General features: G+C 38.2%; 6 protein-coding genes across 8 annotated transcripts; 2 read left to right on the forward strand and 4 right to left on the reverse strand.

The window, feature by feature from the left end:
- The first annotated feature begins 4,816 nt into the window (after nucleotides 1–4,816).
- On the forward strand, nucleotides 4,817–5,484 carry LOC108595893 (larval cuticle protein A2B). Its single transcript, XM_017981183.1, has 3 exons — nucleotides 4,817–4,858; nucleotides 4,921–5,329; nucleotides 5,386–5,484. Exons 1-3 carry the CDS (start codon nucleotides 4,844–4,846, stop codon nucleotides 5,454–5,456), a joined length of 495 nt encoding a protein of 164 aa, XP_017836672.1. The 5' UTR covers nucleotides 4,817–4,843; the 3' UTR covers nucleotides 5,457–5,484.
- Nucleotides 5,485–6,473: 989 nt separating this feature from the next.
- On the reverse strand, nucleotides 6,474–9,164 carry LOC108597740 (larval cuticle protein LCP-30). Of its 3 annotated transcripts, none has more exons than XM_017984441.2 (7): nucleotides 9,031–9,164; nucleotides 8,566–8,689; nucleotides 8,189–8,215; nucleotides 7,761–7,911; nucleotides 7,680–7,695; nucleotides 7,139–7,302; nucleotides 6,474–7,077 (listed from the first exon to the last, which is right to left on the reverse strand). In XM_017984441.2, exons 1-7 carry the CDS (start codon nucleotides 9,067–9,069, stop codon nucleotides 6,639–6,641), a joined length of 960 nt encoding a protein of 319 aa, XP_017839930.1. In that variant the 5' UTR covers nucleotides 9,070–9,164; the 3' UTR covers nucleotides 6,474–6,638. The 3 variants fall into 3 exon arrangements, with proteins under 3 accessions (XP_017839930.1, XP_017839932.1, XP_017839931.1); XM_017984443.2 differs by having other exon boundaries at nucleotides 8,647–8,689; nucleotides 9,031–9,163; XM_017984442.2 differs by lacking the exon at nucleotides 8,189–8,215 and having other exon boundaries at nucleotides 9,031–9,163.
- Nucleotides 9,165–17,150: 7,986 nt separating this feature from the next.
- LOC108595835 lies at nucleotides 17,151–17,972 on the forward strand. Its single transcript, XM_017981125.1, has 2 exons — nucleotides 17,151–17,761; nucleotides 17,823–17,972. Exons 1-2 carry the CDS (start codon nucleotides 17,153–17,155, stop codon nucleotides 17,895–17,897), a joined length of 684 nt encoding a protein of 227 aa, XP_017836614.1. The 5' UTR covers nucleotides 17,151–17,152; the 3' UTR covers nucleotides 17,898–17,972.
- Nucleotides 17,973–18,121: 149 nt separating this feature from the next.
- LOC108595710 (larval cuticle protein LCP-30) lies at nucleotides 18,122–18,974 on the reverse strand. The gene is made up of 3 exons (XM_017980992.2): nucleotides 18,950–18,974; nucleotides 18,463–18,890; nucleotides 18,122–18,406 (listed from the first exon to the last, which is right to left on the reverse strand). The coding sequence occupies exons 1-3, from the start codon at nucleotides 18,962–18,964 to the stop codon at nucleotides 18,169–18,171; spliced, it is 681 nt and encodes a 226-aa protein (XP_017836481.1). The 5' UTR covers nucleotides 18,965–18,974; the 3' UTR covers nucleotides 18,122–18,168.
- A 2,028-nt stretch (nucleotides 18,975–21,002) lies between these two features.
- LOC108595634 (endocuticle structural glycoprotein SgAbd-2) lies at nucleotides 21,003–21,688 on the reverse strand. The gene is made up of 3 exons (XM_017980905.1): nucleotides 21,674–21,688; nucleotides 21,423–21,617; nucleotides 21,003–21,363 (listed from the first exon to the last, which is right to left on the reverse strand). Exons 1-3 carry the CDS (start codon nucleotides 21,686–21,688, stop codon nucleotides 21,151–21,153), a joined length of 423 nt encoding a protein of 140 aa, XP_017836394.1. The 3' UTR covers nucleotides 21,003–21,150.
- Nucleotides 21,689–23,479: 1,791 nt separating this feature from the next.
- LOC108595402 (endoplasmic reticulum metallopeptidase 1) lies at nucleotides 23,480–26,928 on the reverse strand. Its single transcript, XM_017980628.2, has 11 exons — nucleotides 26,853–26,928; nucleotides 26,261–26,798; nucleotides 25,946–26,205; nucleotides 25,735–25,855; nucleotides 25,507–25,661; nucleotides 25,054–25,437; nucleotides 24,816–24,996; nucleotides 24,572–24,756; nucleotides 24,368–24,511; nucleotides 23,809–24,306; nucleotides 23,480–23,752 (listed from the first exon to the last, which is right to left on the reverse strand). The coding sequence occupies exons 1-11, from the start codon at nucleotides 26,889–26,891 to the stop codon at nucleotides 23,585–23,587; spliced, it is 2,673 nt and encodes an 890-aa protein (XP_017836117.1). The 5' UTR covers nucleotides 26,892–26,928; the 3' UTR covers nucleotides 23,480–23,584.
- Nucleotides 26,929–27,228: the final 300 nt, after the last annotated feature.

Consider the following 27,228-nt stretch of genomic DNA (forward strand, 5'->3'; position numbering starts at 1 on the left):
TTGCATTGTCAATTGCAGCTGGCATTGCACACAGTAGCGGAAACTATAAGATTTACTTAAATGCTGACGATTGGCATCATGCTCTTGGCGTTGCCACCTTATTCACAGCTGGGCAGCTCAAAATTTATTTAATTTTTATTTCGTTTGGCGAGTGAAAAATTGCATTTAAATACTTGGCTAATAATGGGCTAATGTAGTCAAAGTCAGCCAAAGGCAAGACAGTGGAACAGACGCTGATTTTCTTGAAAGCTCTTAAAAAATAAATATAAAAGTCACATAATAGTTTTGCTTAATAAATAATATAAATAAATGAATTTATATGTTAAGCTTAAGTAAGAAATGTTTATTTATTTTCTATGTTTTTAATTTAATTTCTGGTAATAATATGGAAAATATAAAAACAAAATGTTTCTAAGCTTTTAAAAAAATTAGTTTCCAATTACTTTGATTAGTTTTGGGTAGCACACAAAGTGCGCTGAGATTCAGGCCCAGACTTGTTTGCCTGGTGGCGTCTGGTATCTGTAACTGTGGCTTTGTCTTTGTCTGCAGCGCTGTGGGGTCAAAATGCCAAAAATTGCTAAACGCGATGAAGCCGATGCTGCTGCTGAATCTGATGCTGCTGCTGCTGCTGCTGCTAGTGCTGCTGCCAAAGTGTAGGCGCGTCTAATGAATAGCTTGGGTCGCTGTTGTGGCAGATGGGGGAATATACAGACACAGACGGCGACAGAATTTCGTGACAAGATTGTCCCAAAGATTGTTGCCATATTGTGTGCAGGTTGTTGTTGTTGTTTATATATTCAGACTGAGGCAATAAGCAAGGTACTAGTACTAGCACAAACAATTGCCAGTTAGGTCTCGAAAAAAAGTCTGTATATATATTTATATATAGCTATGTACACAAAAAAGTGATGTATATAAAAAACAAGTGTCTGACAATCAAGTTGCTTAGTTGTCTCGCTTATTTTTCCATTGTTTTTGTGAATATTGTTGATGTTGTTGTTGTTGTTTGTTTGGCGTGGCTAGCGCAATAATTATGAAGACATTCAACTGCATTAATTTTAATATTTATTATGCTTGTTTTTTTGTTGTGCGCAGTTTAGCAAAAGATTCTTGTTAGTTCCAAAACCAAGTTCGTTGCCTAAGTCTTTTGATTTTTAAGTGGCAACGAAATAAATTTTTAGTCGAAAAATAAATATGAACCTTGAAATATTACGCATGACTTCTCTAATTAGCCAAGCCAGGCCAACCACTTGTAGCAAAATGTCAGTTGTCCGGCTGAACATAAAGTATAGAACAGCTGCCTCGTCTGCAGCTACGCTGTGGCGTCTTTATTCGCTGACTTTGACACATGCGCACTTTGGCGTTTTCAGGCGTCTCGCTGGCCTTGAAGGTCGTGCCATCTTTATGGCATCTAACGCAATTTGTCTTCTGTCAATTGCACCACCCCACCAACAGTCCAACACTCCACCCGTTGTTATTTATTGATTTGGCGCATTGCGTAAGAGTTTGCACCCAAACTGGCGTGGCTAGACCTAAACGCTTAAACGTGGCCAAAGCGACAAACAATTCGGCCAAATTGCTAAGCAATGCTGCTGCTGCCAGTTGCTAATAGCTAACAGCTAATGCTAATGTCAATGAAGGCATAAATAAATAATTGCAAGCAGCAGACAAACAAACGCTACGGCTGCGGCTGTGGCTGCAACCAGTTGTTGCAGCTAAATGTCAGTGGTTTTGGTCAGGCCAAACATACAAGTATACCAAGCTACTGGAATCGCTGAGCCGCTTAGTTTATTGCTTTCAATCAATAAATAATCAAACATATGCATACCATACACATATACAAACATATCTATGTATGTAGTCTTGGATTCCATGGTCAAGGATTGTCAGCGATTTGATATCAAGCAACAGCTGCGCATCTATAACTGTAACTGGAGCAGCATTGAGCCAAGTTACAGTTGACTTATTTACGCATTGACCTTGTGGCTGCTTTTGCACTTTGCTAGTGCAGCTAGTCCAAGTGTTAAGTTCTTGATATTGATGCTAATCCATCCGACTAAGCTACTCTTGCCTCAACTGAAGGCGAAGGTGAGTCTTCAATTAAAGCGATTTATGCAAATTTAACAGAAATGTTAAAAGTCGGTTTAAGAGCTTTGCATGCAGCTATCTGTAGGTGTAACACTTAATGCTCAATTATTACTAAAGACTATATTATTATTACTAATTACGCGATGTTTGATTGTTGCTGAGAACAAACATTTTATAAGCCACTTTATGTTTAATAATTACAAACTGCTTAGTACATTAAAAAACTATTTAAATAACTTATACATCTGCCTGCTTTCTGAATTAATTTTTTAACGTAACACATTTTTTACAATTAAAGTTGTCATTGTTGAATGCCAAGATAAAGTATAATTTATATGAAAATGCCAGCGAGCTATATGAAACTATAAATTACATAAATAATATATTTTGTATTTTTAAAATAGTCGCATTCATGCGACGATTTCGCGATTTAGCTTGCATATAATTTAAATATAATATTTCACACTTTATATAATATGTTATTGTTATTTAAAGTGATTTAATTACAGCTCGAGTTTCCTTTTTCCCATAGGCTGCACCGTATTCTCATATAATTTAATTCCATTCTGCAAAGAAAAAAGAAAAAAATTGAATAATTAGTCATTCAATGCTGATCCGGCATAAAATTATTGTTTACTTTTGTAATGCACACAGCACAACACAGCGCCTGTTGCAATCAACACTATTGTTGCATACGGCTGACATGCTTGCTACCTCTGTCAAGCCGCACGCGAAATGTGAAGGCCAGCACCGGAACCAAAAACCGAACTAAACTCAAAATCTCACAGCTTCGCTCACAAAATATTTGTGTATTTATAATTTATTTAAATTACTAAAGCAGCAAAGCTGCTCATAATTTAAATGTTAAATTTTTATAGTTGGCAACTCCCACTGCATGGAAAGCAAACAAACCAATTTGGCCTAACAAACAATAACATAAATGGTAGCAATTGTTTAAGCTAAATGTCAATAATATATGTTACTATAAATGTATGTAGCTACTGCCTAGACCTAGTTGTGATTTATTTGGCTGGGCAAATGGCAAAGATTGGAGCATTTCACGATCAAGGATTGGCAGAGCCAGCAAAGAATTTCATGCACAATAAACATTAAATTGACCTCATTTGCAAGATATATGAGCTCGCCTCTTCGTATTCGAGATGATATTGATGCTAATCCGTCTGAGTATCTGGCGACATTTGCTTTGCCGCGAAGGCGAAGGTGAGTCTTCAATTAATGCGGCTTATGCAAATTGAACAGAAATGTCAGGGAGATTCTTCATATGCAGGTGACGCGACATACAAAAGGCATTCATTAGCTATTAATCATATTGTTCTTATCTATTACGCGCATGTCATTCAATTGTCTAACACATGTTCATTCAGCATTAGAAACATTTCAACGCGCAGTCAAACACGTTTCCAGCATTTGCTGTGCTCGGCATAATTATTCCATGAATAAACAAACACAAACGCCTCCAACTGAAATGCATAGCTAACAAATTAATTAAAACATATATATCAAACGTTTCATTTATGCAAATGGTGCATAAAACTTTTGCTTGAGTTTATCAAAGCAATTTGCCTAATTTGCTTAATACATAGCACATAAATTCTGAAAAATGGATTAGCTGCCATAAGCTGATTGGAATACGTTTGGTTGCCATTGTTTATTTACTGTGTTCAATTTGTTTCACCGCTCAGCTTGAGTATTATATTATAGTATGCTAATTTGTGTACTAAACACGACATAATTTTATAGAAGCTTTAATGTTAGCTTACGTTTTTTTTTTTGTTTATTATTTTTTTGCTGCTTGTTACTGCCACTGCTGTTGCAAGTTAAGTCTATTGTTGCAGTTGCATGCAAAATGTGAAGGCCAAAGAGTTGCCTCTCCCCTAATTACTTCATTCATTGACTAACAAAGTCATTCATTGAAAAAATCTAATTTATGTTTATGGCAAATACTACTCGTTAAAATGTATGCTTAAAAATATGATTTTTAATTTGAATTTTATGCTTTGGATTATGTTTCAATTTAATCCAATATGAAAACATTTAATCTATATGCTAATCAAATGTGTTTTATTTAGTCTACGCCTCCCATTGTTTGTCTGTTTTATTTACTTTTTGCAACCGTTTGTTATTTACATTTAAATAAAGCGCGTGGCAACATTTGCTCGCTTGACAAATTTCCTGTTGCAAATTGCTCATAAGCAAACAAAACTGAAAGTAGTGACTAACAAGTACCCTCTCATACTAATTAGTTTTATAAAATATACAAACGCAGTAGCTGAGCTTAACTGAAATCAGCTAAAGAACTATTGATTGGTAGTATCACTGGGTAAAAATGTAGCATTCAATTATGAAAAAGCATATTTTTTATTATGGCTATAAAAAGTCTTCATAAAAATATGCTGAGAATTCTTTCATTAATTTTAAAAACTATCTATAGCTTGGCAACTCTTTTACTTCATATTTTTCATAACTTAAGCTTCAATCATATTTCACATAGCCCACCATTCATACCTATAGCAATTTAAATAACAATCAACATTCTAAGCGGAAATTTGCAAAGCCAAAAAAAACTCGGCTTGGGTTTCAGCTTTGAATGCTGACTGGGAAGCATTATTGACCGAATATAATGATTTTTGTAGACCGACGAATTTGATGTAGGCACAAACCGTTTATATAAATGCTGCGAGCATTTGGAGCTGCGTTACAGTTTCATTTTAACAGATCGACAAAGAAGCGCGATATGTCTATCAAAGTGGTAAAGCAGCCAGCGCATAGGCTTAAGAAAATATTATACAAAATGTTTATTTCTTTGTGCAGTTATCCTTTTGTGTGGTGCTTACACTTGTTGTTGTGCTGGGCAGCGCGCAGCGTCAATATAATCAGTTTCTGGACAATGCCTACTATAGGAATTTGTATTACACGAATCGGGATTTATATAATCGCTACTATGGCAGCGGCCTCAAGAACTATAATCCAGCAGTAGCCAGCGCACAAGCACGCACTGTGGCTGAGTCGAATGAGCCCAATACAGGCTCTGGAGCCTATGCTTACAGCTATGAGACTGAGAATGGCATTCAGGGCGAGGAGCGTGCCGTGCCGGTTCACTATACCAATGGCGTGCAGGAGCAAGTGGTCGATGGCGCCTATTCCTTCATAACGCCAGAGGGTCTGCGCGTGACTGTGAAATATCAAGCTGATGCTAATGGTTATCGTCCTGTGATTACCTGTGAGTGTTGCTATGCATTTATTTTAAATTGTATTTTATATTCAATTTACTTTCAGATGATGGCGTCAATGCTGCCTTATATGCCAATCAACCAGCTTCAGCTGGCGTTGTCCATACACGGCATTAGTCAAACATATACGAGTGCATGTATACTAAATAGATTAATAAAAATTTTAATCAAATAAAGATGGGTATTATTATACACTTTTGACATTTTGTAAAAAAACAGAAAAAAATATGATATGAATTTAAACATAATATGGTTTTTATTATAAATACTCTGTCTGCCTTTATGAGCAGAAGTTTCAGAAATTATGCTGGATTGTTGATGTAAATTTGTTGCTGACCGCTTGGCCTACCAGATCACTTCACTGACTGTCTAAAGAGATTTAGTTATAGGTTAGTTCAAGCAAAGATTCTAAAATAGTTCAAGCCGATGCTAGAAATTAAATTTATTCGAACACGTGTTAGCTTGTATTTGTTTATTTTTTAGCAGCCCTATATCTAAAGTTTATTAATATTTGGCTAAAGTACAAAGCCAAAAACACAAAGAAAAATGGCGTTAACAATGAAGCGGCATTTTATTGGCCAGCTTATTATTGACTTGAACAAATAACGAACTTTATGATTTATGCAAAGCTTAGCATACGAAAGCTTTGTTTATTTATAACAACGCACAAAAGCAGACTTTAACAATTAGAGCTTAAAACGCCAATAAAAATATCTACATTTGTTTATAATTTTAAAAGCTTTTGCTAAAAAATTCCTGCATATGTATATGCCAATTTAAATGCTGCGTTATTTATTAATTTTGAATATAATTTTATGGCGCACATATCAAAATTAATTAATTGTTTAGAGTTCGACGAACTGATTATCAGAATTTTGACACAGTTTGAGAATAAATATATTTGGCATTTGCTTGACTTTGGAATTATCAAGCGCAGCCTTTGACCCGATCTAAATTGTTGTTAAGCGATAATGTAATTGAAATCATGAGTTCAGTAACAAACAATTGTGTTTATTTTTAAAAAATTATTAACACAATATTAAATAGCTTATGTGCGTAGTAGCGTTAAATAAATACAAATTAACATATATAGCTGTTGGGTATACAAAATTAAATATTGTCTATAGCTCTTCCTTTTTTTTTTGTAGTTTTTCTTTTTCATGGCTTGTTATAGTTTTGCCAAATGCAAGCGGCAAATGCATGGGAATGGAGTGAGGGAATTGTTGCTGTATTGCTGGGGAGATTCGGGATGACTATCCTGTATGGCCTTTAGATGATTGTTGTCCACTGCAGTTCAGCTTAGACACGATGATGCTTGCGCTCCTGCTCTTCACGCTCCTCTTCCTCCTCGGCCAACTCAACTTCGTGCTGCAGAATGCGAATGTTATCGGAAATCTCCTTGGGCATCATCTCCAGATGAATGGTCTTAAGTTGAGCCTTGATATCCTTGGTCATGTGATTGATGCGGAAGCCACGATGGTCGAACAAAGACATATCGCCATTCACCTTGCGCTGCTCGTCCACATATTTCAAGGCGCGTGCAATAGCATCTGGGATTGGTGGAGGTGTGGGAATATGCTCGCCCTCAGGCATGAAGCCGCCATCGTTGGAGTGATAATTGACGCGATAGAGCTTGCCATCATCACCAGTGTATTCATAGTAGCCCTTGGCATGAGTTCCGCCTGCATGATGCAGCTTAGCTTGCTCCTCGCCATAAATGCCGTTCTCGGTGAGGAAACTAGCGAACAAATAATAGATTAGCAAACTTAAATAGTTAAATCAATTCAATGGCAGCTTACGCATGATCGTATTTGTCGTGTTTGCGGATCTCTTCCTGGTGCAAGATCTTATGGCGGCCTTCATCATCATAGTTGAAATGTATGGGGCGTGGCGTCGTCGTGGTCGTTGTTGTTGTAGTGGTAGTGCGTGGAGTCGTTGTAGTGGGCTTCTTGGTGGTGGTCGTCTGTGTTGTTTGAACGTGTTTTGTTTTGATTTAATACGAGCGCGTCAGCAATTGCTCAGGCATGCATATGTTTGTGTGTGTGCTTGTGTATGTGTTTTGATGAGGGGAAGGAGTGCTGGGAAGGGGTAGGTAACATGCAGGTACATGCAGCATTTGGATGGACTTCTGTTTGTTGTTAAATTGCAAGCATTATTAAAGGAGGAGTTTAGCTGTGTCTGGGATTTGTTGGATCATTGATGAATACTGTTGTTTGCCGTTTGGAATTGTTGGGGATTTTGTTTTTTTTCTTAATGTTGGTGTTGTGTTTCTTGCGGTTCATGATCGGGGAAGCCGTATTCCAAGCGTATTTCGGGTACTTTAAACTCAGCATTACTTACTGTGTACAGATCATGGCTAAAGTAAATAAAGTTTGTATAAATAAATATAAAACTTCGCAACTTATTGTATGGTCCACTTACTCGTATGGCCTATCATCATGTATATAGGGCAAATTCAAACCAGCGTAGGGTCCATAGCCACCATCATATGGATAGGGTACGTGATGATATACGCCCAGCTCACGATTATCATTCACATGCTGATAAGGCTGTGGCATATGGCTATAGCGACCTAAAGCAGTTCACAAAACATATTAGTCTTAGGCTATTAACTGCGCTCGCTAGTACTTTGTGCAGTAGTTCAATAAATTATTTATACAACTTGTCTACAGATATACAGAGTATAAGAGTTGGAAAAAAAGTAAGCAAGCTTATATGCAATTATTAGCAAAAGTTAATGGAAAAGTTGCATTGAACCAATTTACTGTACTTTTTGTAAATTCTCTTAACTTTTGTGCAAAGTTAAGAAAATTTCTTATTTTTGTTGAAGTCTTAGCTTCAATGTTTACCTAAACTATCCTCATAACCGGCACGGCCTACAAGAAATTAAATGTTAATATTTATGCTATAAATAAATCAATTTGTTTTTTTTTTTGTTAGTGTTCATTATCAAGTTCAAGCGACAGCTGTACTTTGTTTCTAGGTCAATTAAAAAATGAATTTGTTTACCAAAAACCATTAAGATATTTTGAGTTTGAGCTTGAACTTGCTGGTTATCAACGGTAATTAATTAACTAAGTTTATCAGCAATGTTCTGGCTGCTGTTGTTGTGGGATTAGTTATTGTTGTTGTATTTGTTGTTGTTGTTGTGGCGGCATTCGTGTTAGTGGCGACTTCAACATGCACATGCAGTTCAGTTTAAAACTCAATTTAAATGCCGAAATACCTTCGTTGGGATTTGGATGATAACGTCCATCATCACTTGGTCGGTATTGACCATCGGTATGACCTGAAACCTCATACTTGCCATTGTTATCAACGGGACTGCTGTGGCCGACTGCGAATAGGCACTGTAAAAAAAAACATATGGGTTATTAATTGGAATTTGACATGGCAATCAAAAAGCAGACGCGTTGGCTTGTTCACAGTTCATGGTTTGGTTTGGTCGGAAGTGTAAAAAGCTTTGCTGCCATCATAAATACCAACAAAAGTTGGCTCATTCAAGCTATAAATAACTCAAGCAACGCCTGCATTGCCATGAAATATGCGCTGCTAAGCGATTTCAAGGTGAATGTGCAGAGTTCTAATTGTAGCAGTTTGCCAACGCGACGTATACTTGATATATACACTTTCATGTATATATATTAAAATTTAACACTGCACTGCAGGACTGAAGTCCTTTCACACTCACCACAATCACAAATACACTGCACACAATTTTAGACAACATTGTAACTTTTAGTTTTGCTGTTGCTTATTATTATCCTTTTCGTATAACGACACTTGGTATTTAGTCCTGCTTGTTGTTCTCACGACTGTTGCTGCAACAGGAATGTTTGACTTTCGCTTCAAGACAGCCAATTTATATAGAAGCGAACGCACGCATTCTCATCGCCGCGCCTAAATTCTCATCGCTCTGGGAGACTTCAAGATCGAGAGCGAGGGAGAGAGAGAGAGCGAGTGTGTGGCTTCGCCTCCTCGCTTGAGAGCGCGTTCGTTTGCTCTGCGTTATGGTTCATCTCGGTTCAGGCCAATAAACGGAATTCCTCTTGAACTGCGCTCCCTTTGATTTAGACACATGAGGCGCTCATCTTGCCGTTTGCTGTTTCTGTTGTTGTTGTTAATTTGGTTATTGTTTTTATTATTATTAATTTATTGTTTTCGTTTCGATATCAATTTTTTCATGTGTGTTGTTGTTGACGCCGAAGCGTTTGCTTATCTTAACATTTCAAAGGCTCGTAATTGTAATTACTTATTGATTCAATTAAATAATTTATATAATTTAGTGCATAACATGCACATGCCAATGCACTTTGGCATTCAATAAGTCAACTTAGGAATTAGAAGGATTCTAAAGTTCAACTTTAAGCTGAATCATATTTGTTTGCTTTTAAAATTTTCCACAAAATTTTGATATTCTGGCGAATAAGCTGTGACTAGTTTAAGAGATAATTATTGAAATCGAAATTAAATGCTTAATTGATAAGCGAAGGTGAAGCTCTCGGCGCTGACGTCATCAACTGCAAGAGCACGGATCTCGTTCACTTTTTGGGAATTTTGAGTGCACTAAATGAGGGATTATTGTTATTATGAGTGGACTGTCAAAGTCGGTTGACTACTTTTGAATTTATTCAGGAATGCTTTTGATTTTGATTAAATTAAATTTGAAAACAAAATAATAAGCAGCATCTGCGTCTCTTTTCGTCTGCATTGGAACAGAAGTTGGAGTCGCAGATATCTTTATCAGTCAAAAAATCAGTAAATAATTGTTGCACACAGATGAGATGGAAATAAAATTCTATTTAAATTCGAATTAAGAGAATTAATATCATTTGAAATATAACTCAAATAATGAGTTCAGTTTGAATTTAATTACGCAACATCAAAATAATTTAATGCAAGTAGATTCAGAACGATATTCAAATTACATTCAACAATATGTAGTTTAAAGATGAATTAAATTCTAAAATATTACAATCTTTAAACATAAATCATATTAAAATGCTAATAGCTAAAATAAACAAAACAAACTTTTGTATTAATTATTTTTATTTAAAAACCATGTTATATGTTTTTTTACAAAATCTGCCAACAGCGATAAACAGCAATTAAATCAAGTATCAGTTTACGGCTTAAAATTCTTGCCTCTTCTTATCTTCAACTTGTAGCAGTTAAGGGGCTAAGAACTGAAACTAAAAGCGATGACAACATTCTGTTTGCAGCACCAACTACCTGGGGCACTCGGAAGCGCCATAAAGTCGCTTTAATGAAATCATAAATTAAAAAACTTAACGGAAATACAGAATAAAAAGATGCATAAATAAAATTAAAAAATAAATATATGTATATGTATTTAAGCAATGCGCGCGCCTGCCACAATGCGAAATGCATTAATATTGCTGTTGATGCTGCTGCTTGGGGCTCAGCTCAGCTTAACGATAAGCATATGTCGGTTGGGTTGCCAGCATGTAACCGGAATGGCAAATAAACAAAAAAAAAAAAAAGGTAATGTTGACAAAATTTATTTTAATTGTTTGCAGGCTCAGCAAGAGCGAAGTGTTTAAGGGCTTGGGCTGCAGATCGACATCTGATCAGATCTTAAAATCGGTGTTGCCTAGAAGCGATTAATTGATAGTGATTAAGTATAATAAATGAGCGTGAAACTGGCGCCAATTTCAACGGCGTAGCTATTAATAGTTTGAACAGCGAGTGGGCGTATGCGGGGGAGGGGCGGAGTTGAGTTGCGTGTAAGGAGTTAGCGGAATGTTGTCATGTCACAGACAGTCGTTGCACTGCAAAGGTCGTACACTGAACTCGCAAGCGTATAACCAAAAAATACAAAAACAACAACGGCAACAACAATAAAAAGTTGAGCAAAAAGTTATTATTGTTGCTGTTTAGTCGCGCTGTGAATCACGTCGCGTGGCTGTTGTTGTTGTAGTTAAGTCTTGAATCATTGCCATTAGCGTTTGACAATTTGAGCCTGTATAGAATTGTGGTATTCATAAAAATCACAATCTTAATAATTATTTAAATATGCTGACTTTTAATCAATTACAAATCCAATTTGATTGTAGCAAGCAACAAATCATCATTTCGCTCACAGCAGGGCGTTAGAGCAGGACGGCAATGGCAGCTGCTCGAACATTTTATTGCTACACCCTGTTTTGGGTTTTATAGTATGTTTTTAATATTTTTGTTTTCGATTTTTATTCAATATAATGAACTTGAGTCACAGTTACATGCATAAATAAATTCACACTTTCTTATCGCCGCCACACTGTCAATTCCAATTGCAGTTCAGACTTCACTTTAAGCTACTTAATACTTATTAGCAACACTTCCCTGAGCTTAGTAAGCGTACAAATCAAATACTACTACTTTAAATTAATTAATTTGCCTAAAGCCGACAACACAGCCACGCCACGCCACAAGCAGCAGGCTCAAGCTCAAGCCTAGACTTAGACTCAGACTCAAACCAAGCTCGGGCCCACTTGCGGCATTGCACAAGTTGCCGCGACAAAAACAATGTATCGTATCCACTGTGCGCATGCGACTGTCGCTATATGCTGCAATGCAGCCCACTGAGTAGGGCTCTTCAATCTTCTTCACTTTCTGCCATTGGGCTCGAGGGTGCGGCAGTACATGATGCTCGGCGATCTGCGGCGCACAGCCGCGCAGCAGAGTCGCTCGCCGCTCGCCAGTCGGCAGATTGATAAAGCTTATGGTCTTTATGCACATGGTGGAGTTGGGGCACTGCTTTAGATATCGCGCTGTGTTGTTCAGATGCGAGCAGATCGGCAGCGTTCCATTGGCGCCCGGATTCACAGCGCAGTTGTAGCACTCCAGTACTTCAGCGGAGGCAAGCAGAGCGCAGCAGCTCAGCAGCAGCAACAATCTCTGGATTAGCATGCTGCCGGATTTCAGATTTTTACGCACTGCACTCAAGAGCGCTGAATATCAACTACATGGCAATTGCTGTAGCTTTAGCCTATCGCGTATAATTTTCGGTATCGGCGCCCTGCGGCTGCTTTATTTTTTCATAATTTAAATATACTTTGAGTACGGTTGCTTTATCATCACATTGAAATTTAAACAACAGCTTTGCATTTAAACTGTAAGCAATGCCGCATTAAGCTGCTTAAGCTGCTTAATATTTGTTTTTTACGTACTAATAGATACTTCCCGTAGATTAAAAATCCATTTTCATAGCTGTCAAATCAAAGTTGCTAACCAGCTACACATTTTGCATATCAACACTTGATTTTAAGCGTTGCATGATTCGCCCGATTATTGAACTAATTAGCTATAAATGATTTGACTGATCGTGACTAAGCTATACAACCGAATCAGATCTATTAATGTAGCACATACTCAGTCACAATTGTATTCTTTACAGAGTACCTCTTAGCTAAGCATTTGACTAAATTATGAAACTTTTATCGTTCGCAATGCTAAACATTGCCTAACAACGCGCTCTATCACTTTAACTACTTCCACTTCCTTCTATTAAGCTATCAGCTTGCATAAAGACAGACTCAAGAGAGGCAGAAATCTCATAGAGCAGCGTAGACCACGCGAGAGCGCCGAAGTGCGTACGCCGCACCCAGTGGCGCAAAAGTTCATTACGGCAGTGGCATTATATTCGTAACAATTTGAAGCGAGCAACATTTAGATTACTGGTATGAAAAACTTAATTTGATATACTTTCTGCAAATTAGTCGTCTAATACAAATTAATTAATATAAATGCATTACATGCATTATAGTCATTTTATTTCATTTCAATTTTATTTTTGAACTCAAGAAATATTTATTATATTCGTCATAGCACAACTTAATACAAATATTATTCTACTACGTATTCAATAAAGTACTAAGCTTGAACTAAATTATATTTTAATTTTTATTAGAGCACACAACTGTCATTTGGCCAGACAAAAACATGACTATAAAAACCAAATAAAAAATGTTTATAAAAATAAATTGCTTGTTACCTTTAATTGCAGTTGTTATTGCAAATAAATTGCTATTTGTTTTGAGTGAATAAATGTTATTCATTTAAATAAACTGAATTAGCAGCGCAGCCTTCTTTTAGGCATTCATTCATCTATGTTATAGATAAATGTGCTCAACGGCTAGACTATTATCTTATATTGACTCGCTTGAGCTTGTTTATTTATTTCGATTTCCACACGCATGCTTCGCCCATTGGTGCTCTCCTACTTGTTTTCGTTTGAGTAGCAGATCATTTGTCTAATTAGCCCAACTTGGATCAGAGATATTTACGAGCTGATCTGCTGAATGTCAAGCCACATACTTGAGTGCCGTCTCAATGGCTCTTATGATTAACGCGTATGTTCACCTGTTTGGCTTACTCAGCAATTGTTGAGCAATTGAAATCTTTATTGCTGCAGTATTGAATTTCTGACAATAAATCCATACTGAGGCGTGGGCTTTCACACAATACTAAACTTAAGCCTTTATTTGTTTGCATAGCCGGTTTAGAGGTTCACTTAGGCTGCTTTAATTAGCACTTGCTCTATATAGAGGGTTGCATTACTAAAGTGTGCTCGTAAATTTAAGTGCCCATAGCTATAAATATTGCTTGCCACCGAAAAGGTAGCCCAGAAACAAGAGAGATGGATGATAGGGTTAATTGTTGAAATTAAATTAAATGCGTAGCGCCATTAATTGCCTGCAATTGTTTTGCAAAACAAATGAAATTTGAAAAAGTACTCAACTGAACAATGTTTGGCGCTGTTTAATATTTTTATTTACTGTCTTGAACTCGAAACAAATTAACGTGCACAATACAAACGTAATTAGGTCCAGTTGGATTAAAATATAGGTATATTAAATAAAAATGTGGGCGTTAACTTAAAACATATTTGCCGCAGTTCAAGCTCGTAAAATTGTAAAACCTATAGAAGTATACAGTTAGAACTGTCAGTTTTGTTATCAGTGAATGTCAAATCGTATTGCCGAAGTGTTAAACAAGAAAATTGCAGTCAGCAGTAAAATATTTCAATATTGCTGATGTCAGCTCAAAGGAATTTCGTTTTGCATGTAAAACGCGAGCTTAAGTTCAAGGTCGTATACGAAGCTGTACGAATAATTCCCTGTAAATAAATAAATATTTAAAAAAAAATAACAGTAGCATGTCTAGGCTTACTGGCGCAACCACAAAAATGCAAATAATTAATTATTGGCCTTTGGCGCCAGTTTAATTTTTCACTTTTGTCTTTAAGTTTCGCTGGCATTTGTCACTGCTAAGTGATTATAATTTGTGCGCGCTGCAGTCAAATAAATTTAACTAACATGGCTAATTCAATTGAGGGGAATAAGTCGAATGCGATTATACACTGCCCACTGTTTTAATTAAGCAATTAAGCAAACATGTATTAAGTAAATACTTATGTCTAATTGCATATTTGATTTACTTTTTCCGATTGCATATAGACTATATTTTTTTTAAGTGGCAATGATTTGCAGGCAATACACCAAATTACGCACTGACAGCGCTGCGACTTATTGATTTCGTTTTATTGTATTTAAACTCAATATGTGACAGCGAAAATACATAAAAATAATTTGCATAAACCAGTTGACAAAACAAAACCTGTAGCTGTACGGTATTGTCGCTTTTATTCAGAACATACATATATAAGTATAACAAAATTAAGTGAGCAACATCATCATCGTCTATGAACCAAAACAAGGCAGCACGAAAGGCCAAATACTTAATAAAATTAAAAAGTATAAAACTGTTTAATGCGTTCAGTGTCTGCTTAGGGCTGGTTAAACCACTTTAGTTTTAATAGGCTATTGTTAACAAAATATTATGCTAAAGCAGACGCAAAATACAAAAAACGTGCAGCCAAAGGCAAACGTGTGTTGGCGGCGGTGCGTTTTGTTTTTATTATTTTTTGTGACGCTGTCTAATATTTATTGCCAATGCAAGGTAAAAAGGTTATTGTATTGCTCAAAAATCGATTACTAACTGCGCTTAAATCAGCATTTTGCCAAGTGTTGAGTGCAAAAATTAGCCATTGATTAATGAGCGCTGAGAGCTGAGCGCACAGTTTTTGATTGATTGCCGTTCAGAGAGAGAGACAAACGGCCGTTTTATTGTTCATAATATGCGTTTATTTTGATTTAAACGACACTTATTACCTTAATCCTATCAGAGTGTTGTTGAAACGCTTAACAAATTGACCCAAGCTGTAGCCTAAAGCGTTGTTGTTATTGCTAATAGCAATAAACACAAAATCTTCCGTCAAAACTTATTAATGAAACTATTTAGATGCAAACGGAAGCAGACAGAGATGTTTGTTTAGAATTGAGAAATGTGAACAGCAAAGATTATGCTATAACATATTATGCTAAATACTTTTACTTATTATGACTTAATCATCGTTCATTGTTGTTATTTTCATATGCATAAATATGTATTAAGATTCTAAAATCTTCGTAGTGAATTAGTTGTTAGCAACAAAAATGTTTATTATTTTATCTTATTTATTTCCGCGTGCAAAATGTATAAATTTAAAATAAATTTCCATTTAAATAACTTTGTTCAATTAAGTTAGTTTCTGTTCTTTATCTTTAAATATATTATTTGATTTTTTCTTTCTTGCTAAGCTTAAAATTTTGGTTGTGAAAATAAATACGCTGAATTTATTAAAACTTATTTATAAGCATCTTGTGCTTATCAAAGTACATAAATAAATTATATAGTGCAACAAAATGCGATTAAGATTATATACAAAATAAAAAACATTTTAAAATCAAATAAAAACATTTTTAAGATGCATCATTGAATAACATTATAAAACTAGACGCATTAAAATATTCCTTCAGGTTTAGCTGCAATCAGTGTTTGAACTGTTCGCCTTGAAAGCGACTTCTGTTTTTGTCGCGTGCGAATGCTTCGGTTTTTTTTTTAATTATCTTGAAAACAAACAATTGCCCAAAATCAAATCAAGCGCCAATTATAGTGCTAATGAAGAGCTATAAGTTTCACCTATTGTCAAAATTAAATAATGTTCGCGCATAGGTTTTATTCACTTTGAATGCGTGCGAGTGTGGCATTCGACATTAAAGTAAAGCCCATATATGTATTAACAATTAAAAAAAAATGAAAGTAGAAAAAAAGATAAATGCTTTTTATTGTTACTCAAAGTTTGTCGCTGCTGAAATTATTTTTGCTAACAATGAGATGACTTTATTTTCTTTTCTATGTGGTTTGATCTTTGTGAGATTAAAAGAATTAAGATACGAGCAGACCAAATGCTTTGCTTGTCTGACATTCTATCCACTAAAGTGAGACCTGCTCTACATTAAGTTCAATGTTTAAAGTTTAAGGAATGCAAACAAATTTAGTTTAAAGCTTGTTTTTACTTTTCTTTTAAATTGCTGCTGGTAAAATATATTTTTATTCATATATGGCAGGTTGCATACCCACGCGCACTTCCATTTGATTTCAGCAAACAACTACTTAACACATTTGATTAGGCCAAGTTACCGTTTAAGCCGCGCGTTCAAAAGGTCAAAAGCAATGGCGTCTGTCAATGATAACAACTTAGTTACGGCCAGTTTATGGCTTGTTAGTATGCAAGGAATTTCAATTGCCAGCCCGGCCTATGCAAGCATTCGCTATGAGTCAAGCTCAGTAATTAAATAATTATACATATAAATATATATCTGCTGGGACATAAAGCAACAAACTTATTAACTGCGCTAGCAACTATTGAGCAACTAACCTGGTCTGTGCTAAATGCAGCGCCAATCAAACGCATTCAACTGCTCAAGATGCACAGTAGCTTATTAGCCCAACTAGCGTTGCTGCTGCTGCTGCTGCTAATCAGCAGCTGCAATCTCTCAGCAGGAGCCGAGCAGGAGCTGCCGCCACTGCCAACAGCAGCGCCCAAGCCAGGACGTTATCTGCACGAGCTGCACGGCGCCAACAGCTGGTATACGCCGGACTACAGCGGCAAGTACAGACATGAGCCCAGACCTTACGACGGCGGCTACGGAGATCGCGGAGAGCCATATGCCAACGACTTGCGCGGTATCTTCAGGCAGGCCGAGGCGCAGCTGGCCGCCAGCGTGCAGGCAGCCGAAGAGAACTTCTCGCTGGGTCCACGCGATCATCTGCGCTTCATGATTGACTTCAACTACAATGGCACGGGCTGGCAGATCATACAGTTTGAATGGCTGCGCGATGGCGATGGCAGCAATGAGGCAGAGCAGATGTACAACTATGTGAACGAGAATAGACTTTGGGAAACAACACAGCAGCAGCCGCAGCAGCACGCCTATGAATATGCGAAGCCGACAGCAGCAACTGCTGTTGATTGCGAACCGGAGCAACATGGACATTATGAGCTTGAAGAGCAACAGCTAAGAGCTGAAAAGGATGTGAGTAGTGCAGAGCAATACTAAAAGCTCATGACTGTATATATTTCAATATTTATTTTAGCCCATGAAAGTGCAGCAGACGTTGAATGAAGTGCTCGAGTATATACAGCAAAGCATTCTGCCCACGCTCAATTAAGCAGCTGCAATTTGAATCTGTCGAGATTACCTTTAAGGTCTTTGTATGTTTAATTTGAAATAAATGCAATCCATTGTCAACTTGAATAGTTTTTCTTTTCGATTTTTGGGTAAAAGAGTTGAAACTCTTATACTCTCTGAGTTGATGTTGCTTGCAAGTGTACACAGACAGTTGAATAAACTTTTCATTTGCATAATAACATATTTTTAATATTTTTTTAAAAACTTTTTATTATAACTATCGAACATTTGCAAACAAACAAACATTTGGCTTACAAAGCACCGTGGGTGCGCAGATATTCCAACAGACGGGGAACATGTGGTGGCACAGTGGGAATGTGAGCACCGACTGGAATGAAGCCACCATTATCAGCAACATAATCCACATGATAGAGCTTGCCATCATCGCCAGTGTACTCGTAGAATCCCTTGGTGCGCAGAGACTCACCAGAGTCTTGCTTCTCAATCTTGCCGGCTTCCTCACCCAGAATACCGTTCTCAGTCTCGTAGCTGTAATGCAGTTGGATTAGTTTGTTGTTGTTGCAACTTTTGTTGTTGCTACTTACAGGTAGTTGAATCCAACAGTGTCTACAGCACCATTCTGACGCAGGATGAGATCGCCATTCTTGCCAACACCACGTCCCTTGCCTTGGGGCAAGTCAACGAAGACAGCAGCGGGTGCCTGTGGGGGAGCGGGCTTGTATGTGGGAGCAACACGTACACGAGGAGTGGGTGGGGTTGGAATAAACTTCTCCTTGTGTGGCACATAGGGAATATTTTTACCCTTGTAGCCGCCATCGAGACGAGCGTCGTGCTTGTACTTGTTATCCACATGCACATAGCGGCCGTCGTTTCCGCTGCCAGAGCTATCGGGACGGTACTGGCCGTCGTTGCTGGGACGGTACTGTCCATCGCCAGCGTTGCCGGTGGAGTACACAGGACGCACAACGCGGCGCTGGGCCAAAGCCACAGTAGCGCAGATCAGCAGGCAGAACTGTGAGATGATTAGGATTAGAATCAGGCAATCGAAGCGTATCGCAGCCACACACTCACCGTTAGACGCAACATTGTGTTTAGAGCAGTAATGAACGTTTGTCGCACTCTGCCAGCGCTTTATATATGATGCGAAGTCTGCTTGCTAGCCAGCTACGCCCACCTCAGCGACGCTTCGCGCCAGAGAAGATTCACTCTCAATGTGTGCTATGGTCAACTGGCCTGGCCAGCCCAGTCTGCTAATGAAACTAGAACTATTAAACGCACTGATTTACGAGGCGTTTAGTTCATATTTTCTGGAAGGTAGTCGAGCGGCAATGCCCTCTCTCTCTCTCTTCACCGCGCATGCCCGCTAATCTGCAGCCTGAGCTGGCTGAGCTCTTGTCTTTATGGAGATGAATTGAATTAATTTAATGATCGCGTCAGCGACACGGAAACGCTGACATTTCTTAGGCCAAAGCAAGCTCTAATTTGGCCAACACCCAGCACGTCATTAAAGTTAAAAGCATTGGGCAAATTTGGTAGGCAGGTTGTCGTAAACACACAAAAACCGGCTGAGTCCGCTTAGATGGCGGTTCTCTGAACGCCTAAAAGTATGCTTTCATTATATATTTTAATGCAATTTAATAAAAAACTTCATTAAGCAATACTTGCTTTTATATTTCTACTTATTTGTCTTGAATTTCATTTTCATTTATATTCATTTGCAGCAGAGCGGTTTCATATATATTCTAGCTTCTCTTTTATAACATAATTTCTGACTTGACTTTCTTGTTTTTAAATATAATAAAGCATATGGGTATTTCCATTGTATGAACGCGGCAAAACAAACTCGCTTAGAATGAAAAAGTTCAAAACAAAATAATCTTTTATATTGACAACAGAAACAAAATTCCTAACAATCCCCCAGATTTGCTGCTAAGATTGATCTTAGACAATTTTTCAGAGCCAAACACACAAAATAAACAAACTTAAAATCAGCGAAACTTGAATCTCTGACTTATATTAGAATGTTGTGTTTTGATGTCCCTTAGAGTGGATTTCTTTTGTTGAGTTTTGAGCACTGTTGCTATGGAAATACCCATATTAAGTATTAGATTGTCAGCAATGTTTATATAAACAGTCACACTCATCGGATAGACTTTTGATATTTAACACCGTTAGCTGTCGCTTGCAGACCTTGATTCATTTTGTGCTATCGTCATAATTAGTTATTATTGTTTTGCTTGCTGCTTAAAATTATTTAATAACAATAACTTGTATTCACATAAGAATTACCGTTCCAATTTTTAATAAAATACTTGATATTGCGCCAGCTTTAGCAACAGTTGCCTTTTTCAATTCGAATGCAATAAATTTGTACATTTTATGTCCAAACATACTTTGTTTAAACCAGTTCTCGTAATACCATTAAATTTTATATAAAAACTGTTTGGTTAGAGTGCCCATAAATCTCGGAGAATTTCAAATTCTTTTAATTCACACATAACTTAGCATAACATAAATAGTCTAGCTTATGCAAATATGTGCACCAGATATTTTGTTTAATTAAAAGTAGCGAGATTTATGTACATGTTAAATATATTAATGTATTTCTGATAGCTTAAATAATATATGCAGGGTACTAGTCATACAGCAAAAGGCGGTTAACCAACAACCCGCTCATGTGGGTGTCAAAAGCCAAAACTTTTCGGTTATATAAGTTAAGTTAAAGTACAGTACGGTGTGAGAACATCTGTTAAATCCAATTAAGTTCGAAAAGTACTCAGCCAATTATCAAAATATGCGTGATGCTAATTCTGGATACAAGAATAAACACAACACCTGCCAAAATAAAATTATGGATAGCAGTTTACTATTTTACCTTGTCAAATGTTAAAAAATTTTGCGCATAATTATTGAAATGGCTGAAACTATAATAACAAATTGTTTAACCATCAAAAATTCGATATTTATTAATTCTCGAAGCCTATATTGACGTAATACTTTGAATAGTTACCATATCAATACTACCTTGCATTTGTATTTTGTTTTGTAGTCTGACGTCTTTATACAAAATTTGAATGTTTATTAACTAATGATAATTAATGTATCATCAGCCTCACTTTGCTGACTTGCTTTATTTATTTTTATCATTTAAAACTGTTTAGATGGAGTTTGCCAAAAGAATTTTAAGCTAAATCATGTGCACAAGATGTTGATTGTTGATGTTTTAGCTAAATAAAAAACGTGTTTGTTTTTGCCTGTGACTTTTGGAAAGCTCAACCACGACGTGCAGTGTAGGCGCTTTGTGGCTCGGCAGCGGGTGGTGGCGCTGTGGCAATGTATTCAAGCGCGCGTTGTATTGCTGGTGGAATGGGTGGTGCTGTGGGCAAATGATCGCCCTGTGGCTGGAAGCCGTTCTCATCGGCTACGTATGTTATGCGTATGGGCGTGCCATCAGGTGCAGTGTAGGAATAAAAGCCCTGAGCGACCTTTAAAAAAAAACAAATGTTTATACGCTGCTGTTTGTTTGGCTTAACCTTTAACTCACAGGTCCGGCGTTGTCGGTGCCTGCATTTTTGAGATAACCCTCCTCCTCTACATTGATGCCATTTTCCGTCTCATAGCCGTATTTGTAGGAGCCATCAAAGTTAACCTCCTGCTCCTGGCGTATAATTTTGATGGGCTCGCCCGACTGCGGCCTTGCATTAAGGCTGCTCACAAGCGAGATTGCCACAATTAGCAGCTGCCACAAAAGAATTTCATTAGTTTGCATGAAACTAGCAGCAGCACTTTACTCACTAATAAATATTGCATTTTGTATATCCTTTAATCCGTATTGGCGGCTCGCTCTGCTGCAACTGTGGCCAGCAACGCTGAAGGTTTGCATATTTATAGCAAAATCTCTTGGCGCAGCTTTTAAATTAGTTGCTGCCAACGCCACTAACTCATATGCAACAAGTAGTTGTGGCAGCAATTGCTGCTTGAACTTTGCAAGCAGCTTTACGACTTCAAAGTGTGGCCATTGATAAGTATTTAGCATTTGGCAGCTTGCCCCACTCGGCAGCTAAAAAGACCTTAAGAAAGCTGAGATCGCAGACAAAAAGCAGCAACACACAAAATTATAGCCTTGCCAGCTGTAAAGTGTTTGTGAAACAAACTAAAGGCATGTGTATGAAATAACTGACGCTTAAGTTTTCTTATTCAAAAAGCAATAATTGTGGCTAAGGCGTTTGAAAAATATTTGTATAAATATTAAATACTGCTATTAAATATTAAAATAAAAAATATGTAAGTAAAATTCTTGTCAAACTAAGATAATCTATGTTAAATGTATAAATAGTTACGCGCATGCAACTAAAGTTTTACTTAACAAGTGAGTTGAGCTTGATTAATTGAACAAATTGGTTAGAGGATCTATGCTAAAGATATATATATATTTCAAACAAGTCACTTGACATTCAAACAGCGCTGGCCAACACACACACACACACACAAAGCCACGTATTGCATTTCAAATCAATTTGACAGCTCGATTTTGAAGACATTTACGTTTAAGCTGAAGCGGCGGCATTCTGATGCGACCACGACCACCACCTAGAAAACAAATTGCGCAATTGTCTTAAGTGCCAGCGGTGGAGCAATGGCAGAGGCGAAGGCGTCAGCTGCTAGCGGAGGCGCATCGTTAAATATAGCTGCTTGCCACGCCATTACCTGACCATGATCATGTCTGGGCTGGTGCTGGTGCAGCAACAAGTGCTGCTGACCTTTGTGTGTCTGAACGGGGGGGGAGGCGCATGAGTCGTGTCTGCATTTTGACCAAAGGCGTTAATGAGACCTCATTTGAATGCCGAAACTTAAACAATTGCATTAGAAACATGTGTAAATGTCAGTTGGTTTTATGTAAATTTTGTTTTATATTGTTGTACTATTTATATATTTTCACATTTTAACAAAAACAATTAGGTTAGTAGTGGCAGCGGGTGTTAGTCAATTGTGGGTGAGCTCTTAACCCTTCTTGTTGAACAACAGCGATAGGAACTGCTGCTTGAAAGGCTTGGCCGTTGTCGTTTCATCATCATAGTAGTAGTAGTAGTCGGGATATGAATAATCGCTATATTCACTATAATAATCCTCTCCATCAAGTGAATTGGTGCCATATAAGCTATCCTCCAAATTTTCGACTTCAGTGACAGTTTGCGACAGAACTGTAGCCACCATCGCCATAGCGAAAACGAATGCCAACATGAATTTCATTCTGAATACTTTGCTTTTGGGTTCACTTGACTGTTGCCCAAAATGTTGTGTGGCTTTCAATGCAAGCGGACAGCAGTTTTTATATGCCACAGAAATGTGGCACACAAAGCGACAGCTTGCAGCTCTTACAACAATTTCTATTTGCACAATTGTTGTACAAGAATTTGACAATATCAAATATTTATGCTGCATGCCACAGACCCAATTCAAGCAGCTTGTTTTCTTCCCCATGCAAGGCAAACACACATGTACAATAAATTTACTAGAAACTTAATTGTTACATTTTCACTTAAGCTAACGTCTGTGTTAACAATTATTAGCGTAAATTTTTTAATTTTAACTATACTCCGTATCGAAGTAATTATAATTTTCAAGAATGTTGACTTAAATAAATATCATCTAGGGGGGCACCCATGTCTTAGCAGTTGCTTGCCACGTAAATCGAGAGGAAATCTTTTAATATACATAGCGCGCATAGGATGCGGGCCACTCCATGGCATGCACAAAGTCTGGCAAGTCTTTAATAAATTGTTGGCTCAATGCATCGCGCTTATGCAGTTGGCTCAAATAATGTCCAGAGATGCCAATTTCAAAAACTGGCTCATTAAACTTGCCATCAAACTTCTGCAAACATAAACTTTAAGTAAACTTACAAGTTGGCTATCAATAATCATACGCACCGTTAGCTCTAAGTAAAATTCAATAGGCGCATCATCCGCAGCCCAGGCAAAGAAGATATGGTAGGGCGGCTTGTATGTGAAAGGTTTGTCCAACATGCCGCGCAGGAAAGACCAATCCACCATTTTGACACCGGACAGGGGCTTAATGAACAAACTCATGCGCCCCGGACCCGTTAACTTGAAATTATAGACGACTCTATAGCCATCCGCTGAAATCGTTTTATTCAGCAGCTCCAACTCGGTGCTTCCGGGAATTTCAACGCGTTGCGCACGTGGCAGCCAGCGTGCCGCTTTGCGTGCCTCACACCAGCGATGATTGAAGCAAGGCACACCACACATCATTTGCGTTTCGCATTCTTTTTCCAAGTGTACAATGCCACTTATGTCCATGGTTTCAGCCAGCGGCTGCTCCAGGCGTCTGTCCTGCAGATCAAAGTAGTAGCCAGAGTCGTCCAAGCTTATGGAGCCGTCGTACTCATAGAAAGTGCGCTGCACTTGCTGCCAAAAGAACACACAAATTAATACAGTTCGCTGATCTAGCTGTGCAGTTAGAGCTTACCAAGAAATTTACTCGCATAACACTCGTCTTGGGGCGATAGGGAAAGCCTACATCAGATACCGATATCATGCAGAATGTAAACATTATAAGCGCTAGACCAACAATAATTGATTTAGGACGACGGAACAGGTTGATGAGCGGCGCCTAGAATATGAAAATTTCATTTATAGTTAGCTAAGCAGCTCTGAGAGATTAGTAACATACCAAAAAGCCCATAGCCAATATAGTGCCCAAGGCACATAGAATGGATATTAACAAATCTGGATTAACCTCAGTGCCCTTGCGTGCCGTCATGGGTATGGTTATAACCAGAAATGAGTGGAATAGATAGGAGAAATAAAGGAAGGGCAGCAGCTGGCAAATGCAAAACAATATGGACCAAAGGAAGCCTGCAACAAATAGCGCATTATTTATATAGAGTATAGAGTAAGTTATGGCAATAACTTACCACGATCGTGTAGCTTGCACAGCAGATTAATAGCCAAAGCGCCCACATAGAACAGCAGAGAGATCAGAAACAAATAGGAGGTGCGTATGCCCACAGCTGTTAGAATAATGCATAACAAGGCCAAGAGCACACAGTGCGCATGTCCAGCCAGTTGTAAATTATAGCCATGAGGTAGCTTGTGCTGTCAATAGAGATTAAAGCTTACTCAACTATTAGCACAAGTTATAGACCAACTTACATTTGTCTGCAGCGTATAGTATAGAGTCACGGGCAGCATTAGGCCAATGAGCGATGGAATTATGAATAGTCCTATCACCAGCCAGCTGTTGGAGAAGTAGGTCAGGGTGCGATCGCCCGCATCGTAGAACACTGCCATTAATAGCGGCAGACCCAAGGCCAGCACAAAACCAGCGAGCTCCATCACAAACATTATGCCAAATGAGCCAGTTACTGCACCAGGACTCAGGCCAGTCACCTTGCTCATGCGCCAAAGCGATACACACACCAGCACCAAGCCAGCAATGGAGAAGCAAATGTTCAATGCCACGCCTGTGGACTGCACGTAGTACACAAAGAACAAGCCCAGAAAATCGAAAAACACTGAGTGACCCTCGGAGTGTGCCTAAGTTATGGCGCAGCAATAAAGATTAAATGCGAGCAGTTAATATCAAGATAATGATAGTGAACCTACCTCAGTGTTATACATCTCTGGCGCGTTGCCAATGCCGCGCACCAAAGAGAGCAGATTCTCTCCAGTATTCTGCAGCGAATCGCGTGAGATGACATCGAAGCGATCGTACTTGGTGTGATACACATAGCCATTGTATGCACCAGCCATGTCCAGGCCTAAAGCAAGACATGACAGATGATTAAACATTCTCCATACATTGTACAGTTGTTTTTATATATAGGCACTTACCAGGCACTGGTCCAAAGTCGCGAAAGATTCTAAAGTCCGTGTCGGAGGGTATAAGGCCAGCCTGGAATATCTCCTCAGCCATTGTTGTAGCAAACGGATGCTTGGCGCTCTCTCTATAATGCTACAAGTGAGAGTAAAAGCAAAAGCTGATTAAATATAGATCTGATAAGATAGCTAAGATAACATGCTAGCAGTCTTATTTAAAACTTACACGCATTAACCAAGGATGATTGGGACCGCCTTGAAAGAGTATCTCACGTCCGCCGGCACCAGCAGAGTCCAGATTGATGAGAGCGCGGCAATTTGCTGACCACTTGTGCTGCGAAATAAATGCATGGGATCCTTGCAGCGGCTGCTCCTCGGCGCCATTAAATAAGAACACAACTGGATGCTCGAATGTCTTCTCCGAGATGACCAATTGACGCATGACCTCCAGCATTACTACCACCATGAAGGCAGCATCACCAGTGCCTAATTAAAAATATTAATTATAACCCATATAATAAGTTGAGTTCCTTTTACTTACCCACGCTGCCTGGCTTGGTGTCGGTGTGACTGTTGATTAACAAATAGTTGCTGCTGTTGGAGCTCTTTGTGCTGACCTTGACCACCACATTCTGCACTGCCTGGTACATGTTGATCATCTCCCAATGTAGATAGGCACCTGAGGCGCGCTGCACATCAACTTCAATCTCATAGAGATCTTCGCGCATTACCTGACGCACCTTATCCACTTCTCTTAGCATCCAATCCACCATAGTTTTCTCATTCATTTCATCACCCACTATCTTAGGTCCCATGCGATCCAGCACCAGCAACAGTTTTTGCGCTCGCTCCGCAACAAACTCACCAGGCTTAGTCGACTCCTCGGACTCTCTCACGGCAGTTGGCAAATAATTAAAAAGCGGCACTACGACAGCAAAGAAGAGCGCCAGCCAGAAGAGTAAATAGGTGGGCGCATAGTACCAGGGAATGGCCTTCTGGCGTTTCTCCGCGTTCAGCTCTATTATAGTGCTTAGGATATTGCGTTGCCTGCTTGCATCCTCTTCGATTAGCCCGCTCCCCTAAATTATTAAAGCATTAGTACAACACACTTCACTTATTAGTGAGCTGCTTACATTTTTATCCTTGTCGCTATCCATGTTTTCTGCAGTCATGATTACCTCGGAGCACGTAAATTAACTGAACTGTATGTTAAATTTTTCTCAACTTTTAAGCAAATGGCAACGCTTTATCAACTGTGATTTGATATCTAAAGCAAGTGGGTTTCTTTGATATGTACGTATAATTAGCGTGTGCGTGTAGTATAGATATCGTTATTGGATATATGTACATATTTTATATAGCTCAATTGCTTTTATTCATTTTATGGATTTCGATATCGAGACTGAAATAATTTTGGGCAAACCAAATATTTAGTACTTTGGAACATTAGCTTTAGTTGCCTCTAATATTTAATAAGGTGGATTTATTGTCCTAACCACTTCACATTGA

Source organism: Drosophila busckii, chromosome 2R, assembly GCF_011750605.1.
Source record: "Drosophila busckii strain San Diego stock center, stock number 13000-0081.31 chromosome 2R, ASM1175060v1, whole genome shotgun sequence".
Classification (NCBI taxonomy): Eukaryota; Metazoa; Arthropoda; class Insecta; order Diptera; family Drosophilidae; genus Drosophila; species Drosophila busckii.